Source organism: Brienomyrus brachyistius, chromosome 14 (assembly GCF_023856365.1).
Source record: "Brienomyrus brachyistius isolate T26 chromosome 14, BBRACH_0.4, whole genome shotgun sequence".
Taxonomy (NCBI): Eukaryota; Metazoa; Chordata; class Actinopteri; order Osteoglossiformes; family Mormyridae; genus Brienomyrus; species Brienomyrus brachyistius.
The window spans coordinates 21,548,352-21,566,619 of record NC_064546.1 but is presented as its reverse complement, the minus strand read 5'-3'; the positions used below and the strand labels follow the sequence as shown (position 1 = coordinate 21,566,619).

The window sequence follows — 18,268 nt, the reverse complement described above, 5'->3', positions numbered from 1 at the left end:
TCTAAAATGGGTAAAATGGTCAAATCAAATGAGTTTCACGTCTGTAATAGATGTCACATCCATTTGCTCTACCAGTGCACCACCTAGTGGTCACTTTATGGAACACCAGTAACCGGTTTATTCATGTCTCCGACGACAAAAATAATTTCCATATTGTCCGGTATAAAGGCGAAAAAGTGCGGTATATGCCTGGTTACAAATGGCCATCGTAAACAAGTAACGATTTTACCTTCACTCGAAGAAAATTCCCAGGAAATTCGGCTTGTTATTTCAAGTGATCAACAAGGGGAAAAAATGCTCCGGAAATCAATTTTAAACAGGCAATATAAATGTAACATTTATATTCATCCATCTTCCGACTGGTTATCCCGGACAGGGTAACCAGGGGCTGAGGGCGGCCAGCTGGAGTCTATCCCACACAGCATAAGGCACAAAGCAGGAAAGAACCTTTGATGGGATGCCGGTCAAAATGCTGACGTCAGCACTGAAAATCAGTGAACTATTAAGATGAGGTCTGTTGTCATTCACGATGAGGTGCAGTCGACGGTTTGATTTTATACCTACTGTTGTACTTACCGTTCCATTAAGAACCGTTTGAAGTAAAAATTTGAGATGACTGAAACGTGTAATAAAGCAACACGTAATTGAAATTGAGCGGGTGCCATTTTACAATAAGGCTACCCATATAAAGAGTTTATGAATGGTTTATAATCTGGTCATTAATTAAGTTGGAACACTTTGTAAATTATTGATAGACAATTTTAAACAAGTTATAACAGTTTTCTTTTTATTAATGAGTTACTACCATTTACAAGTGGCAAAAGCCAGCCTTATTGTAACGTGGTACCATTGTGCGTTACTCGTCGCTGAAACAGGGTTTTAAGTGGTGATTCTTTGAAGGTTCACATTCCTGACATTATGTTATTCATGTGCATTGTACATTATTCTAATCATTCATCCGCACATGGTATAAACAGCGTATATAAAAAGAGATGTGCAACGATGCAGTAAAACCTAGAGCACTAAACATTGCTAAAATGTTTTATTCCGTGCTCATATTGCACATTTAGTATCTACAGAGCTTGAGTCAAACATACATCATTCCTCTGGGAACTGCTACAGCTATAACGGATTACCACGTTCTGCCAAATGGCGGGGCACCATTGCCGGGCAAATGAATGCAATTGTTCATCCATCCGTCCATCCTCCAACCGCTTATCCAGGTCAAGATCCCGGGAAAAAAAGTGAACAGCGTTATCTACGTTACAGTGAAGGCACGTTAGCTGAACCCCGTTTTACAGATTTTAAAGCGGTACAAAATCCCACTACTCTTTCGAGTAAGAATATTTAGCCTCCCTGAGCGCCTGTTACATGTCATGAAGTCGCAGCTATGTAAATTATACGTTTCCGAGGTGCACGCCCCACTGTTTCATGGTAAGCCACGCCCCCCACCCCCCACTTTATGCATATATTCGCAGTTGAACGGGGGCGCTGTGCTCTTAGCCAATCAGAGCCTGCCTCTGGCCGCGGGAAATCCAAATTTCGCGGGACGAAGTTTGGCGCTAAAACAGAGGCTCTGAGATCTGCTGGCGGTCCTAAGAGCAGTGATCGCTACGGGGGGCGGGGGAGAAAGCAAACGTTTCCCGCGAACATCTTAACAAGTTATTCTTTTCCCTATTCGAGTCTCTCCCGCAGGGTTTCCACAATTTGGACATGTGTGTATTGGTGCGGTTCGCTGCGGTTCCATAGAGGACATATTTGTAGTACTGGGCTGACGGGGACACTGGCTAAAGGCTGTTGTATTTTATCGAGAAATTATCTGAAGGCAAGTAAGGAGTAAAATATCAGCGCGCTTGAAATGCATTTGTTTGCAAGCATCATATTGTATTATCTTTCTGATTCGGGGGCTTTTAGTATTATCGTTATTGTAATTAACTGGCATTTTTTACATGTTTCTTGTAGCCATTGTCTTCTAGCTAACCCGGCTGTGTTGCAGTGGAAACGCTTCGGGTATCCTCTGGGCAATGGCTCTGTATCTTTTCTGACAATGTATCTCTTCCGTCAGTCGCTGGAAGAGGATGATGCGGATATGCAGGGGGGTTTCACCCGCTGCGGCGAGACCTAACGCCGGGCACTCGGGTATTCAGAGGAAGGTCGTCCCTGGAGGGAAGACGGAGATATTCGGCAGCGCACTCTGTAGCCCGCCGATCAGCGCCGTGCCGGTTGCTTATTTCACCCAGATCTGCAGCTCGTCCGGCGCCGAGCAGAGGAACGGTTACCCCTGCGCGACCCCCCACGGACCTGATGTGAAGCCCGTCAGATCGGCCTCCGGCAGACTTCCGGTACAGTGATCGCCGGCTTTTGACTAAATGGGTTTTTAAACACTAAGTGTGCGTGAGTTGGGATGTAGCGCACGTGCTCCCGGACACTGCGGCCATCAGGAGCGTCCATCGTCTGCTGTATGAAAGCTTTATCACCTTTATTAGCGTATGTTGTAATGCCCGTGCCCCTGTTGGATTTCTGAAACTGTCAGGTTTTCTGCTCGAAGTAGTGGGGGCGGGCGTCGCGCTTCCCTTTAGGAGCCGTGCGTCGCTCGGAGCAGGCCGGGAGGTTGTGGCGGGGGCCCTAGACTGTGCTCCCGCACGCCAGCTGCTGTAGGCGGCCTGGGCTCTAGGGCGGCTGGTCCTCACAGGAGGGTGGGGGGTTGGGGTGTCTGAATACAAAGTGAATTTGGGTACATGGGGGGTATATGATGCGGGGGTGTTAACGTCCTTTGCCCGTCTGTTGTCTTAACGCAGCGTTGTCTCTTGTTGAGCTGGGCGGAGATACTGGCTCTCTCAGGATCTCTTCAGCTCCATCCAGCCATTAATTTCCACGTTTGTTCTGCTGGAGCAGGAATCTGACACTGCCGTTTGGGGCTGTCCTCCTCCACCCGGGGTCATTTTATCATGTTTGTCAGTCAGGATGTACCGTCACTGGCTGGGGTCAGCTGGCTGTGTCTGTCGTCGGAGGAGTCAGCTGCAGGGCGTGGGGGGGGGACGGACGGTGACAGGTGGCGGGAATGTGTGGCTTGTTCTGCACTTTTCTGTGAAAGTTACGTTTCGGATCCAGGGGAGACGTTCAGATTCTCCAGAGCTGACTAGAACCTGAAGGTTCTGGTTAGTCCTGAGGTGGGGCTTTACAGGTTACATGTGTCCCTTTGGGGGCCAGGATTGCCCTTTGCTTTGATATGAGTGCTTGACAGTGGAGGTGTGGGTGGGTTTTATCCCAACTGGGGGACCAGCGTGAGGGGCAGGGACGGATTATGGACCGGGCCAGCGGGGCCGCTGCCCAGGGGCCCTTGGGGTTCAGGGGGCCCCAACCCCAAACAATTTGCAACGCTTATCAACAATGTATTTTCGTTTGTCTATTTTAGAGGGCCTACATTCTTTGATCCTTTGCCTACAAGGGCCCCTGACCCTATAGGGAGGGCGTTTGGCTGCCAAGGGCCCTTGAATTGTGGTGGTTGTGGTGCTGGGGGGGAGACGCAAACCTCCCCAGGGGTCCCTAGACTGCAGACCCTTCAGTCTGTCACTTTCTGTTGTGTATTCAAATTGTGCCGCTTAATTCATATTCAGATTGTTAAATCCATTGTTGCGTGCCTGACTGAGGAATGCTAACAAGCCGTTTTCTATGCCGTAAAACCTCTTTCTGCGATGGTCTGGGGCCAGGGTGGTCTGCATTGTGTACGGTGTAGTTTCTGGAATGAACTCTTGTGCAACAGGGTTGTGACACGGTCGGTTCGCGCTCTGCCTTAACCCCATGGTGCAGGGCAGCCTTCTGGCTGAAGATGCTCCTTGTCTGTCTGACCCTTTGTGTTCGCTGTCATTGCTGGACTGTGGTCAGCTGCTGTGGTGTTACTATGGTAAGCTGTCTTCTATATGGTTATGGTGTTGGCATTCTGGTCCCAGTGACGAAGCCATCTCCTACGCCTGTCCCTCACAGCTGCGGGCCCACAGGGGGGTGCTGCTCTGTGTTCATCGGGAGCTCCGTTACCGCCGACAGCCGTGGCCTCCGACTTGTCTCCTTAACACTAATCCCCCCTCCACCCAGAAAACAGCCATAACCGCTACGCCCACAGCAACCCCATCAGACTGGATTCACTGGAACGACGGCAACGTGCAGTCGGAAAATATTGGAACTGAGGGTGGAACAGGAGCTGAGGCGTGTTTCTGGAATGTTCCTGCAGATTCCCGGTCACTGAGCTATTGTGTGTGTGTGTGTGTGTGTGTGTGTGTGTGTGTGTGTGTGTGTGTGTGTGTGTGTGTGTGTGTGTGTGTGTGTGTGTGTGTGTGTGTGTGTGTGTGTGTGTGTGAGTGAGAGAGAGAGTGAGAGCTGGGATGTAGTACACATGGTCCCGGACACTGCGTCCATCGTCTGCTGTATGAAGGGGGGGGGGAGAATCAGTCACCCCCTGCAGCCCCTCACAGGTGGATCCTGTTGGTATGAACAGGGCAGGTTGGGGAGAGGGGTGGGTAGCATATAATATAAATTCCCACCCTCCGACTATTGTGTTCCTGTGGGATGGGAGTTTACAGTACTGATGTGACGGTACTGTTTTCCTGGTTTAATATGTCATGGTTATTGGGCTGCAGTTGTGATTGTTTTGGTATTTTTATATTTAAGAAGAAAACACTACCCATTTAATAAGCAATACACTGTATTTTTCCATTATATTGACTCTCTGTTCAGAAAAATGGTCGTGTGACCAGTCAAGGAGAAAAAAAACATAAATACCTATAGGTTCTTTGTCTGATCAGTTTTAAATGAGCTGTGTGCGTAGTGGCATTAGCTGGCATTAGCACATTAGCTGCCTGTCTGCATTCTGTGTTGGCATTCTCCATAAGCTTTGGTAACTTGCCTTCTCTATTTTATATAAACAGGGTACATGCTTGTATGGGCAGTATTAAATGTAAAAGTAACAAAGTGCAAAATCACTTTGATACGCTAATGAGAGACCTGTTTCTTTAGGGTTAGGTTCATGGTAAAAAAAGATAAGCATGTTAACACTCTACAGCAAGGGGACTGCTGCCAAATTGTATCTCTATAAAGAAAAATAATTATATTTGACAAGAACATATATGAAGTTAAGCATATCACTGATAGAAAGTAACCACAGGCAATGGTAGCACAGTCACTCTGTAATATGTATTATCTACAATCTACACAACCCAAGAGAGCAGAGAGTGTTTCTGCTGCAAACATTCTGCCTAAGGGGGGTAAAAAAAAAACTTATTGTGGTGAGTCATTGACTCATTTTAATAAAGATGACTGATCTTTTAAAATGAAATGCTCTCGGTTTAATACTCGCAGCGGTTTGCACAGCGCCGAAAGCAGCGGTTTGCACAGCTGCAGGACAGCCACAGAAGCAGCGGTTTGCATTCTATCCCTTGCAAATAAGACAGCCTCAGTTCCATACGTATTTGTTTTATATTGGGGAAAAAATGTCACCTTATATCCACACCCATATGTATATGAAAATGACAGGCATATCATAATCACCCCGTTCACGAGGTGAAGGAGCTGCGTGATTGAATGTGCGGGGGGTGTGGCCTGTGGCAGGGGGGGGGGGTTGTGGCCTGTGGCAGGGAGTGGGTGTGGCCTATGGAAAGGAGTGGGAGGAAGTGGGTGTGGGAGGGTGTGGGAGGAAGTGGGGAAGGAGTGGGTGTGGCCTATGGAAAGGAGTGGGAAGAAGTGGGTGTGGCAGGGAGTGGGAGGAAGTGGGTGTGGCAGGGAGTGGGGAAGGAGTGGGTGTGTCCTGTAGGAGGGAGTGGGTGTGGCCTGTGGCAGGGAGTGGGGAAGGAGTGGGTGTGGCCTGTGGCAGGGAGTGGGGAAGGAGTGGGTGTGGCCTGTGGCAGGGAGTGGGTGTGATGGAGGGTTTCAGAGAATGCTTTTACCCAAGAACGTAATTATGTTTTTTGCGTTCTTGGTATTAATGAACATCCAGAGAGTGGAAGGAAGTAGGTGTGATTGGAGTGAGTGGGTGTGTCCTGTGCCAGTGAGTAGGTGTGACCTGCCAGTGAATGGGAGGGCAGTGGGTATGACCTAGGATCCTTTCTGTCATTCATGTCATCAGTTTGAATATCGTGACTATCATGATATTGCCTATATGCTTTTCTTGCATAACTGCCAGTTATAATGCAATATTTTTACACAAAATCCTTGAAAGTTTGAATCTTTTGTTGGTAGTTTATCATTACACCTGTCACATGTTCCATAACTGCTAGTAACATCGAAATCAAACTAAAATACATTAGTCATATTTTACTGTTAACTACATGGTTTTTCGAATATTGTGATGAATATTGAGTTTGTGAAAATCTCCGAATATATTGTAATATAATTTCTAGGGCATTTCTAGGGGGGTGTCCAGAACCCTAAGGCAGGCTGCCGCTCTTTTGGTGCAGAGGGATTGAGACCTCATTACCACCCCCCCCCTCCCCCCCACTCAGGCCAAGAGGAAGCTGGACTTGGAAGATCCCCCATACCTCCCTGACTACCGCACCCCCAAAGGAAAGGGGGCTGCAGTCAGGCTCTCTAGCCCCAAGAGTGAGTATCCGTGCTGGGGGAGGGTGGCTGGACACTTCGCTCTAACACTTTTCTAACACTGTTCAAAGTCCACAGCTGCGCTAGGAGAGGCGTCCTGTGTCTCTTAGCCGAGCCCCCCGCAGGCAGACAGGCAGACGCACGCAGGCTTGCAGACGCACGCAGGCAGACAGGCAGACGCACGCAGGCTTGCAGACGCACGCAGGCAGACAGGCAGACGCACGCAGGCAGACAGGCAGACGCACGCAGGCAGACAGGCAGACGCACGCAGGCAGACAGGCAGACGCACGCAGGCAGGCAGACACACACAGGCAGACACACGCAGACAGACGCAGGCAGGCACACGCAGGCAGACGGGGTCACTGTGCTTAGTATCTCTCTTTGGTCACTGTGCTCAGTCTCTCTCTTTGGTCACTGTGCTCAGGCTCTCTCTTTGGTCACTGTGCTCAGGCTCTCTCTCTCTGGTCACTGTGCTCAGGCTCTCTCTCTCTGGTCACTGTGCTCAGGCTCTCTCTCTCTGGTCACTGTGCTCAGTCTCTCTCTTTGGTCACTGTGCTCTGTCTCTCTCTTTGGTCACTGTGCTCTGTCTCTCTCTTTGGTCACTGTGCTCAGTCTCTCTCTTTGGTCACTGTGCTCAGGCTCTCTCTTTGGTCACTGTGCTCAGGCTCTCTCTCTCTGGTCACTGTGCTCAGGCTCTCTCTCTCTGGTCACTGTGCTCAGGCTCTCTCTCTCTGGTCACTGTGCTCAGTCTCTCTCTTTGGTCACTGTGCTCTGTCTCTCTCTTTGGTCACTGTGCTCTGTCTCTCTCTTTGGTCACTGTGCTCTGTCTCTCTCTTTGGTCACTGTGCTCTGTCTCTTTCTTTGCTCACTGTGCTCAGGTTCTTTCTTTGGCTCGGCTCACTTGAATGCTTGTGGATCATGTTCTGCAGCCGCCTGTTGTGTTGATTAGTGAGCTATCTCTGTGTCAAAACGCAGCCTCCAAGTCCCCCAGTGAGCGCACTCGGTACGACACCTCCCTGGGCCTCCTCACTAAGAAGTTTGTGGGACTGCTGAGCGAATCGTCGGATGGCGTGCTGGACCTCAACTGGGCCACCGAGGTGCTGGAGGTGCAGAAGAGGCGCATCTATGATATCACCAACGTGCTGGAGGGAGTGCAGCTCATCCGCAAGAAGTCCAAAAACAACATTCAGTGGCTGTGAGTGCATCAGCGGACTCGGGGGCCACGGCATTGACGGGGGATGGGGGGCTGTGGGGGCCGGACGCCGGTTTGAGGGTCTGTGGTGGCCGGACGCCGGTTTAAAGGCTGGCACCTCTCCATCTGCAGGGTCGGGAGGGCCTTCGAGGGCTCGGCTGGTGGCTCGGACCAGGCACAGACCCTCAGGAGGGAGCTCAGTGAGCTGGAGAGAGCGGAGGAGGTCCTGGACCAGCTCATCCAGAACAGCTCCACCCAGCTGAGCCAGCTGACTGAGAATAAAGACAGCCAACAATATCCTTCCAGCGCTCTGGCGGTGACATCATCGTTTGTTAAGCCCGTGTGGGGGGGGTCTCGCCATCCCTGACGCACCTGGGAGGGTGTCAGTAAAGCTCATATGTGATCCTCTTCTCTCACAACACACGCTGTCCTTAACTGCTTTGCATGCTGGGATATGTCACCTACCAAGACATCCGCTCTATCGCCAGCTTGCAGGACCAGACAGTCATCGCCATCAAGGCTCCGTCCGAGACCAAGCTGGAGGTTCCGGCATCTTCCGGGGTCCGTCTGTCCGTCTCTCTGTCTGTCTGTCTGTGGATTTGGCAGCACTTACATATTCCGCGTGCAGCATGTCCGTTTGTGTGAGGCTCTGTGTTACCATCATGATGGTTCACCTCCCCCCGCCCCCCCTGCCCCCCCTCCGGTATCGTGCACCCTCAGGATTCCCTGCAGATCCACCTGAAGAGCAGAAACGGCCCCATCGAGGTCTATCTGTGTCCGGAGGAGGAGCTTGATGACAGTCCTGTTAAAGGCCCCGCCCCTGAGTCCTGTGGCCCCACCCCTGAGTCCTGTGGCCCTGCCCCAAAGTCCTGTGACCCCACCCCTGAATCATGTGGCTCCATCCCTCCCTCCATCAAGCAGGAGCCTGCTGAAGGTGAGTCTGGGACAGGGGAACTGCCTGCTGTACCTTGGGGATGATGGCTGCTCTGTTACTAATTGTTAATACCTTGGAAAGTCAGACGCCTGCTCTCTCCTTCCCCCATAGCAGCAGAGACGCCTGCCATCACCTCCGGCGGCCCCCTGCTGGACGTCGAGGGCATCCTGGGACTGCCCCCCAGCCTGCTGCAGACGACGGAGGACCAGCTCCCCGGCTCCACGGAGCCTGCCGGCCCCTTTGTCAGCTTCACCCCCCCTCTGGACCACGATGACTACCTGTGGGGCCTGGAGGATGGCGAGGGGGTGTCTGACTTCTTTGATACCTACGATTTAGGCGACCTCCTGAGAAGCTGAGGCCAGGGTGCTGGGCCGGGGGGCCCACAGTGGTGCTATGGGGTGGGGGTGAGGGATCAGGAAAGGGCCGCCCCCCGACTGTGTTTAGTTCTCCTAATTCATGTTACGTGGGCTAATTGGTGGTGTGTGTGTGTGTATGTGTGTGTGTGTGTGTTTTTTTCCTTGGGTTTATTATTAAATAATTGGCTAGTGATTTTCTTTGAGGGTGGGGCTTATGGCACTAAAGCCCAGTCAGCAGGTCCAAGGTTTACATTATGTTGGGGGTGTCTTTTAGATATTTCACACTCCTCAACACCTCCTTGGCTGGTTGCAGGGTCTCTCATTGGACTTGATGCCTGGTGCCCCCCCCCCCCCCCCAAAATAACCTTTTCTATGTTTGCAAAGTGAAGTTCTATGTGTAGTTTGCCAAAAGAGAACTGACTCGATCCTCTGTAAGCAGGGATGGTCCTCCTCAGGTCAGAATTCTTCCCCATAGGGTAGGGGGTACTTGGGGAGTGTTGGTGGGTGCGTGGGTGGGGGGGGGGGGTTGCTGAGACCAAACACTCAGGAATTTGTATCTTGCCAAAGCCAATGTCTGTACTTTCCTCCACCACTAGAGGGAGACGTGGCAGCACAGAGCTGACAGTCTGACCGGGGTTGTGGTTAGCTGTCAGAATGGTTAGCTGTCAGAATAGCGCGTCATGTTTCTGGTTTAGGTCGTGTGCCTATACCCACCTGGTGTGTTCTACCTCACAGCGCCACCTTCAGGCTCAGCTCAGGGTGCAGACCACAATCCTTGCTGGTTTCTGTTGATTTCTTAATGTGACTTGACTAAATTTAATAGCTATAATTTAATAAATTGGTATAAAATAATTAGAATATTTTAAAACCAATGTTGGGAATGCCTGATAGCAATGTTTAGGGAATATGTAAAGGTCTGTAAGTTATTGCATCGTAAGTTTCCTTGGGATTTTTAAATATGAATAATTTAGTGAAGTGTAACTTGATCCTTATTAGTTAAAGAGTTAGAATATTCACTCAGTGAAATACCAGTTTATGTGAAAAGGAAGGATCACTTTACATTATAGGTGCAGGTTATTGGACAGAGATGAGTTGTTAAAGGAATTAGTGTGATGCGTGACTGGGGCTCTCCAGTGGGACTGAGCTCCAGTGGAACATTCCGGGTGGGTGTCCTTGGTCCCGGAGTCGTGAAGGGCTTTGTCACCCCCAAGTGGCAGATATGCTGTTTTAAGTTTGAAGTAGTTTTAAGTTTGTTGTGTTTTTGGTGGGAATATGAGTTTAGAAGCGATTTTCTGTAGTCTGTTGCTTGCCTATTGTAGATATATTAGTGTATTTTGTGTGTGTGTGTGTGTGTGTGTGTGTGTGTGTGTGTGTGTGTGTGTGTGTGTGTGTGTGTGTGTGTGTGTGTGTGTGTGTGTGTGTGTGCGCGTGCGTGTCTGAGCCTCGAGTGTTATGACTGTATGTGACGCAGTGCCCACCTGCCTGGTGACATTCACACTTAATGCTGTAGTATCTACTGATGATGACCCCCCCGCCCCCCCCCCCCCCGAGCAGACTAGTGTCACCATGGCAGCCATGAAAATAAATGTTTGTATTATTGATAATAATTAATAAGTCCTTTTAGCTCGTACCCAGGCTTTAGGTTAGATCCAGGCACTGTGAGGTATTAATATGGCCGATGAGGTCAGAGCCGTGCCGCGCAGCCCGTCGCCCCGGTAACTGCGCCGCAGAACACTGGGGTCTTTGTGTGCAGCCCCTGCGAGCCCCGCGGCCGAAACGCCGCTCACTTCCTGTTGGTTGAAGCCTTGCTGTGTTCGTGTTTCTCGCTGGAGTGCTACGGCTCCACGCTGAGCAAACTTGCAGGCTTCTTTGTGTGACTGCGTGTGGTGTTATTTTCAGGTGGTAATTCTGGCGGGGGGGCAACTATTGTAGTTTTTTGTAATAAGCATTATTTTGTGATATTTTGTACAGAATTATTTATGAAGTGTTAGAATGTCTAAAATTGTCATTCTTTTACTGCTAGAGTTTTAATGAGTGAAAACTCTAAACCTGGAAACGCAGCACTTACTCTTTGGGGATTTGAAGATGATTATTTTGGAGTGATGTTTTAGCCTTTGAGTTGCAGTGATCCACACACCATGTGCGGGTCCTACCCAGTACTCTGCTGGTCTTCTGCCTCTGTTTTCTGCATACAGAGTGTAAACAAGCAGAACAAATGGCTGTTTGACATGAATAAACCTTTAAAAGATCATTATGGGATCCAGACTGATAAGGCTCACATGAGTGTTGCATTATATTCAGGGACTGACAGAACTGGTATTTGCAGTATAAGAAGGTTTGGATGTTTGGTCATTTCTTGTCATAACAGCACAAATGTGTCCGCGCTTCACTGTTAAGATGTTACTGGGCATTCTAACATCTGTACTGAGATTATGTACTTATGTCCATCCCTGATCATAGTGATTATCCATTTATTCATGACCTCACTGTAGGACGTGCTGCCCTGTGGAGAAACTGCTGAACCTGGGTGGGAGTGTTTTTGTGTCTTGCAAAGCCACGTCGCTCAAGGGGGGGGGGGGGGGGGGGGGTCATCAGAAAGGCTCTGAACTCATCCAAGCAAGAAGGGAAGCATGGAGGGAAACTAACGGCTGCCTCACTCTAAGAGAAGCAGTGGCTGTGAATAGCTGCTTGTACAGGCCACTGTGAGCATATCCAGTTCATGCTGTGTGCAGTTTGTGCATCACGCAGCACTGTATACGGACAGACATTCTCATTCTCCCTTTGACTGTTTCCTCGGCTGCGGTTTGACGTCGTTTCCTCTTATCTTGTACCGTGAGCCTGTTTCTGCCCTTGGAGCCTGGCCCGTGCTCACGCTAGGCGTGACTCGGCGTGCCCCAACCTGTCAGTCGCTTGGGCCTCTGGCTTTCCTCACTGGGGGGTGATAAAGACAAAGGAATGGAGGAGTGGGGAGCAAAGGCCGTGCTCCGAATAGCTGAGAGGCCTCCTGCCATTTCGGAGCAGCGGCTACACACAGGCTTACCTGCCTCGCTGGATTTACGGTCTGTACAGCCATATGCCCGTGCTGCTGGCTTCCAAAACAACCAGGATCCATTTAAGGTTCTGGATGGGGCCCAGTGGATGTGTGGGGCATGAGGTTGGGGGAGGGGCAGACCACAGTGCTGGGTTCATCTCTGATTTTCAATCAGTTCGCAAAACACGTCATTAGAGCCTATCTGAAACAAGCCTGTGCTGTGATGTCAGACAGCATGACGGGAAGCCAGCGAGTAAATAAGCTGCATCTCAGGTGCTTCTGCAAACAGCAAACAGCAAAAACATGTTTCGTCATCACCTGAGAGGCAGTGGTGACTAATCACTCGTGCTGGGCTGAGGTATAAACAAGGCTTCAAACCTGTGTTGCAGATGCAAGGGTAAAAACAGGAGGAGTGGATATTAGAGGGTACAGGGCCCCATTATTTAAATCACGGTCCTCGAGGTCCGAGCACTGCTGGTTTTCCAGCCATCCTTTACCTGTGAGTGAGGTGTGAAGCCTCCAGCCAATCAGAATCAGTAATTATTCAACTAACTTCCTGGGAGAACTGAAAACAAGGCCTGGATTTGAAGAGCCCTGGTACCGGGTATCTCTGAGCAGAACTGTCATTTTCTTTTGGCCACCTCTGGCCCTGGGGCTCCTCTGCAGTGAGGCTCCCTGAAAGAGCCCCCCCCCCCAGAAACGAATGGCCGGCCAGCAGAAGCCATGTGTGTCTGTGAACCCACCCGGCACCCAGTGCCTCCCCCGCGCTGACTGGTCAGCTGATGGCAAAATGTGTCAAATGAGGAGAAAGTGCTTGAGAGCAGAAAAGGGGGTCGACACAGACCCCTCGTTTAATGTCTGATGCCAAAAAGTAGTTTTTTTTTGTGACTGAATGCTTATGTTAATAAGGAACTTTTGAAGTTAAATTTGAAACTGCCCTGGGGAGGGGGCTGGATTGTGAGATTTTGGGTTAGCACAGTGGGACAATGAACTCTGCAAACGTTTTCTAAATGGCCCCCTTTCTTGGGCGCTCCTTCCCCGTGAGGCTGTGGGCTTGTTCTGGCCCCAGCACAATGGGCGGATTTCGGGGGGGGCGAGCCGATGAGCATAAAGGTCTCTTTGTCACGGCTGCCCTGCAGTCAGCCTGTGGTTTACACTGGGGGCCACCAAGGGCCAAGCAAACAATAAAGGGGGCCAAATGCAATGCATGGCAAACAAAGAAAGGGTCAGTTTGGGTACAGCGCTGCATGGTTCCTTTGCCGATTGTGTTGTCAATAACTGCATATTTACTGCTGGCCTCCCACCTGTTAATGGTGCTATAGATGACAAAACTAACTTTTAAGACCACCCACCCCCCGAAGTGTTTCGTCATTTACACCTGACTTCAGATAAGCTGCCGTCTTCCCTGTATGGTTTTCTGATTGACCAAAAATAATGATGACAATCACAGATCTTTGTGAGTTTGTAGAACTTTGTCAGACATAGCAGGTCTCCTGCAGGCCCAGGATACAACATAACCACAGTTCACAGTCTCCTACACGGCCGGGCCCGTTGAAAGGACGTGTTGAAAGTCAATGTGTGATCAAGTAGGGGCTGTAGCTTTGGAGAACATCTGACTTTTTCCCGTTTAACAAATACAGCAGCCTTGTGTTTACCAGCCTGATACCTTGGTTACTACCATCAAGCAACTGTAACTGAGGCTGAGGACCACACAGGAACTGTGGGACGGCAGTGGGCACCAGGCAGCAGTGGGTGCTGCCATTGAGTCCGAATGAAACTTAAGGGTTTTACAGTGAGGACACACGAGCCCCACAACAAACCGCTATCAGTCTCCGTCAGTGATTTGCTATTCATAGAAGTCGGCTTCTCTAACGCTTAGGTCAGTGTGATGTTGGGTAAAGTTAACACTGTTTAATCTTGAATGCAAGTACAAATAAACTTTTTCATACTTTGAGAGGTTTACTCTCTCAACTACAAATCAAATACTGTATAAAAATATCCTTAGATTTGAGTTCAGTAGTAGAGGCTGAATAATGAGCTGGTACCTTGACTTTATCGGTTCAGTGCTGCAGACAGAGAAATGTCAAACTTCTTGCCTCACTTCGTCACTATTTCCAGGCTGACTTAAAGCGATGTCCGACTGGCCGTGATGAGAAGCGGACGGTCAGGTGCCCTCGGCGCTTACGAGAAGCCCCACTGCGCGCTCACGTGACCACGGCGCTGCTCCCCCGTGCGGTAGCGAAAGGAGCGCAGTTGGCTTGCGCGCGCTCGCTCGCTCCGGGTCCGCTCGCGGGACGCGGGTTACGCACGGACGGCGCGGGTTTGCAGCTCCTTTCTCTTGGTCGTTTCTTCGGGTCAAAAACAAAAATGCCAGAACGGATCAGTATTTCGGAGTTCGTCTCGCTAGCGAATGAGGACACGGCCTTACCGGGCACGTCCAGCTTCCAGAAGAAGATGAGCGACTGCCGGAGCACAGTGAACACGTTGGAGGAGGTGGGTGAGACCTGCGGCTTGTTTACCTGTCTGGGGACGATCAGTTGTCGACGAGGACGCCAGGGTTCTTGAGGGTGTTTAACAAAGTGCATGAGGTGTGTATGTCATGGGAAGTTAACTTCGTAGCCACTTCGGGGGAAGTTCAATCAGTCGTAAGTTCGTCTGCCGTTTAATATTTAAACGGATACTAAATTCAGTAACAGCAATGGGTGGGGGGACTGAACCGTTCTCTCATGTTTGAGATATTATCAAATTACAGACCCGTTCTAGTAAATTGATACCATGCGTTCGTAGCCCAGGAAGAACGGAGGACTGCTGAGATTTTTTTTGTTGCACTGGAGACTGAAATTCTCTTTATTTTTGAGATCGTTTGCAGTAAGGGTTTGGTTGACTTGGTGACAAAGATGTTATTTTCACTTTGGGGGAAAAAAGCGAAGCACGAACTTCACAGGTAACTTTAAAAAGCAGTTCAGTGACATGACAGTTCAGTTCAATATAGCTGCAACATTATTCACTAGCTAAATTATCAAGCAGTTGTATGCACTAGGATTAAATCCTGCTTGCAGACAAGAACGCACCTGTTGCTTATTAGCCCACTTTATTGGTTTCTGTATGGTTGGTGGTGTTTGCGCTTGAGTTTAAATGTCATTTGAGTGACATCTGCGGACTGTACTACGAAGCAGGGTTACTAGCTTATCGGGGTAACTTGTCGGATTTAAGGAACCACGGTTTAATTGGACTTCATATTCGTTCACTTAAATTTTGTTCAGACTACCTTAAATCCGACAAGTTACCCCGATAAGCCAGTAATCCAGCTTCGTAGTACAGGCCACTGGTATTCCTTCGCCCTTTTTTTGCCAGCAGAGCCGCATCCCAGACACACACCGATAAGTGTATTATTCCTTAAAATGCCTGCTGTGCCTCCCGTACTGGGCACGATTCAGTGTTTTTTCCCCTATATTCTGCTTTGTCCATTATGGCACCTGCAAATCACAGGGACTTTCCCTTCGAATGAGAAAGTTTAAAAGCTTTAGAGCCAAATTTGATCAACGTCCCTCCACACCTTGCCCTGCAGCTCATGCAGTTTTAAGTCATAAGCAGGATCTGTGTCGACCGATGCTGCCAGGCACAATTTCCAAAGTCCTGTGCTGATACCCCTGTTGTCCATCTGGCCGAATCAAGCAGCACTGTATCCCAGAACGCTCCTGCTTCGTCCTAGCCCTCGCGGAATGTTGTCATTGACGCCAACATCTAGCTCCATGTCATATGCAATGAAACCATTCTAGACTTCTCTCCTGTATGGTGTAAAGTTGCAATGGAATGAGATTTTCATTAGTATTATAATCGACTCAGGAAATATCATGGTTTCGTGATATCACAGTGTACAGTATTTTACAAATTGTTATTATTATTATTACTGCTACTACTGTCGGTTACAATGACTCTTAGAGTAATGAAAACAGAAGGGTTGTTTAGTTAAACGCTTTATTGTGGTTGAGACTTAACATTTTTAATGGAAGGATGTCTAAGTTTCTGTTCTTTAAACAAACAACATAAATGCAGTAAAAAAGAAAACTGTACATCTCCTGTCCGAACAAAACTAATTAGGAAGAAAACGAAAAAGGATCTTTAAAAAAAATCTTATCTTAGATAGTAATCAATAAAACATTTCGCCGTCAAGCTAAATGTATTGTATAAATGTAATAAGACATATCGGTAAAACCATAATAAAATGTTATACTGTCAAGCTAAATTGTAACGTTTTTTTATAATAACAAACACACCTTTTAATAACATTTGTAAATGTATTTTATTGATTCAAACGCTTGCTGCTGCAGTAAGGGTGAACTTGAAACTTGGCGGGTAACTTCAAACTCACGATTGCGTCATCGTCCGATTTGTACCGCGCATATACCACACATCAGCGACGTTACACTTTATAACATATTTTATGACTGTGCCCAGTTTGAACCACTTCATTTCACACCCCCGTTAATATTTCTTCTACGGACATTCTACGGACTACTTGTGAGCAATCTCTACTATACCAGAATGAGAGAGTCAGCCAAATATTTTTTAAAGATTGAAGGCTTATTTTAAAGATTAAAGGTTTTTTAAAGATTGTTCTTTCTGTCTGTTTATTTGAAGTTCTGCATAGTCGTAGTGGGGTGACTGTATATGTCTCTGAACATATCTACTATTTTGTGGGCAGTGGTGGCTTAATGGTTAGGGAAGCGCACTTATAATTGAAATATATAAATATCATGTACCGCCCCCCAACACTGCTCCCCAGGTGCTGAATTAAGAACTTAAGAAGTTTACAAATGAGAGGAGGCCCATCAAGCTCGTTTGGGGAGAACTTAACTAAAAGCTTAGAGTTGTTAAAATCTGATTTAAAGGAACCCAGGGTTTTGCTTGCACTACACTAGCAATTAGCTGCTATATGTGATGTCACGACGTCACATATGGGCTAAATGCAGAGGACACATTTCGTTGTTGTGTGCTGTGGTGTGTCAACAATGACCACTGATCACCAAATTCTAAAAAAAAAAAAATAAGTCTATGTCCCTAATGACTGGCAGTAAGTAAGGTCAGTACATTACACCATTAGAACATGCAGCTACTGAAATGTATGTTACTTATCTTTTCACTTTTTTTCCTGAACACACTGAGTAATATAAATATGCCTCATTGTATGCACAATACACCAGACTTCATACTTAAGTTCAGAGTGATCCAAAGAATAGTTCCTGGATAGCAGTAATTTCAACAGACATAAATATAAGGCACTTTTCCACTGGCATACAGGAACCAGGCCGTACCCAGCTCATACAGTGAAGAGACACTAACTGCAGTGTGAGTCCAGCTCGCTTAAGTTTTCCACGACAGAATGGTCCGCTTGGTAAAGACGTTGTCGGGTTTGGAGAGCGACAGTTCACATGGCGTACATTGTGATTTACCATGTGCTGATTTTGCTAACACCTCTGTGAGAGCCGTTGTGTTACGTTAGTGTCAAACGCCAGCGGAATTAGCATTAGCTTGCACACATTTGCATTACGAATCCATTCTGTTACGACGTTCTATAGAACGTAAGACGTTGGAAATTTTCAAGTTTCGAGGTATGGTAACCTATTTTGAATTTATTATTAAATTCAGTTCATTATAACAAATGTATTCCTTTAATATCACTATAAAGTTATGAGTAGTTCAAATTATCACAAAAAGATGGTTTTACACTGTGCAAAGTGCGATGGCATACCATAGTGCCACAGCGCTATGCAGGAACACCAGAAGAGGAAACGCACAGGAGGTTTTGGGGACTATGGGCCTCCTGAGCTGACAAAACCACTCTAACTGCTGTCTGTTCATATTTAATAAATTACTATTTGAATGGAGAGCTTTTAAATATTTTTTGTCCTTGTAGCTGCTAATTACACTCATTATTAAAGCCATAAAGTTGTCTGCCTGCTACATTAGAATCTTTTTGTGTTTGTAAAAAGGCGTTTAGCTGTTAGGCATGTTTACAAAATCATATGCCGGATTTGTTATGCATTCGTCATTTTATAAATATTTGTTACAGGGTGTGTGCTGGGTGAGTGCGGTCCCTTTAAGTGCCTGATGTTTATTGGTGTGGTAGGGGACATCTTAGTAAGTTATATTGGTTGGTGGTTAATAAT

At 48.0% G+C, this 18,268-nt stretch overlaps 2 protein-coding genes across 4 annotated transcripts in view; both read left to right on the top strand.

Moving 5' to 3' along the window:
- The first annotated feature begins 1,511 nt into the window (after positions 1-1,511).
- On the top strand, positions 1,512-11,318 carry e2f2 (E2F transcription factor 2). The gene is made up of 8 exons (XM_048975470.1): positions 1,512-1,825; positions 2,066-2,342; positions 6,492-6,588; positions 7,561-7,780; positions 7,910-8,071; positions 8,224-8,338; positions 8,498-8,711; positions 8,823-11,318. Exons 2-8 carry the CDS (start codon positions 2,079-2,081, stop codon positions 9,065-9,067), a joined length of 1,317 nt encoding a protein of 438 aa, XP_048831427.1. The 5' UTR covers positions 1,512-1,825; positions 2,066-2,078; the 3' UTR covers positions 9,068-11,318.
- A 3,001-nt stretch (positions 11,319-14,319) lies between these two features.
- Positions 14,320-18,268, top strand: part of asap3 (ArfGAP with SH3 domain, ankyrin repeat and PH domain 3) — a 28,031-nt gene continuing 24,082 nt past the window's right edge. For 2 of the 3 annotated variants that reach the window (XM_048975461.1, XM_048975462.1), the window contains exon 1: positions 14,337-14,591. In XM_048975461.1, the coding sequence (XP_048831418.1) occupies positions 14,466-14,591 (126 nt within the window). In that variant the 5' untranslated portion in view covers positions 14,337-14,465. Of the gene's footprint in view, positions 14,592-18,268 lie in introns of all 3 variants that reach the window. The other variant, XM_048975463.1, reaches the window with a different exon arrangement.

Excerpts from the sequence above, each read along its gene's own strand:
- e2f2 (XM_048975470.1), top strand. The coding sequence starts at position 2,079 with ATGATGCGGATATGCAGGGGGGTTTCACCCGCTGCGGCGAGACCTAAC. Across the intron at positions 8,339-8,497 it reads AGGTTCCGGCATCTTCCGGG|GATTCCCTGCAGATCCACCT; the intron begins GTCCGTCTGTCC and ends GTGCACCCTCAG. Across the intron at positions 8,712-8,822 it reads CAAGCAGGAGCCTGCTGAAG|CAGCAGAGACGCCTGCCATC; the intron begins GTGAGTCTGGGA and ends CTTCCCCCATAG.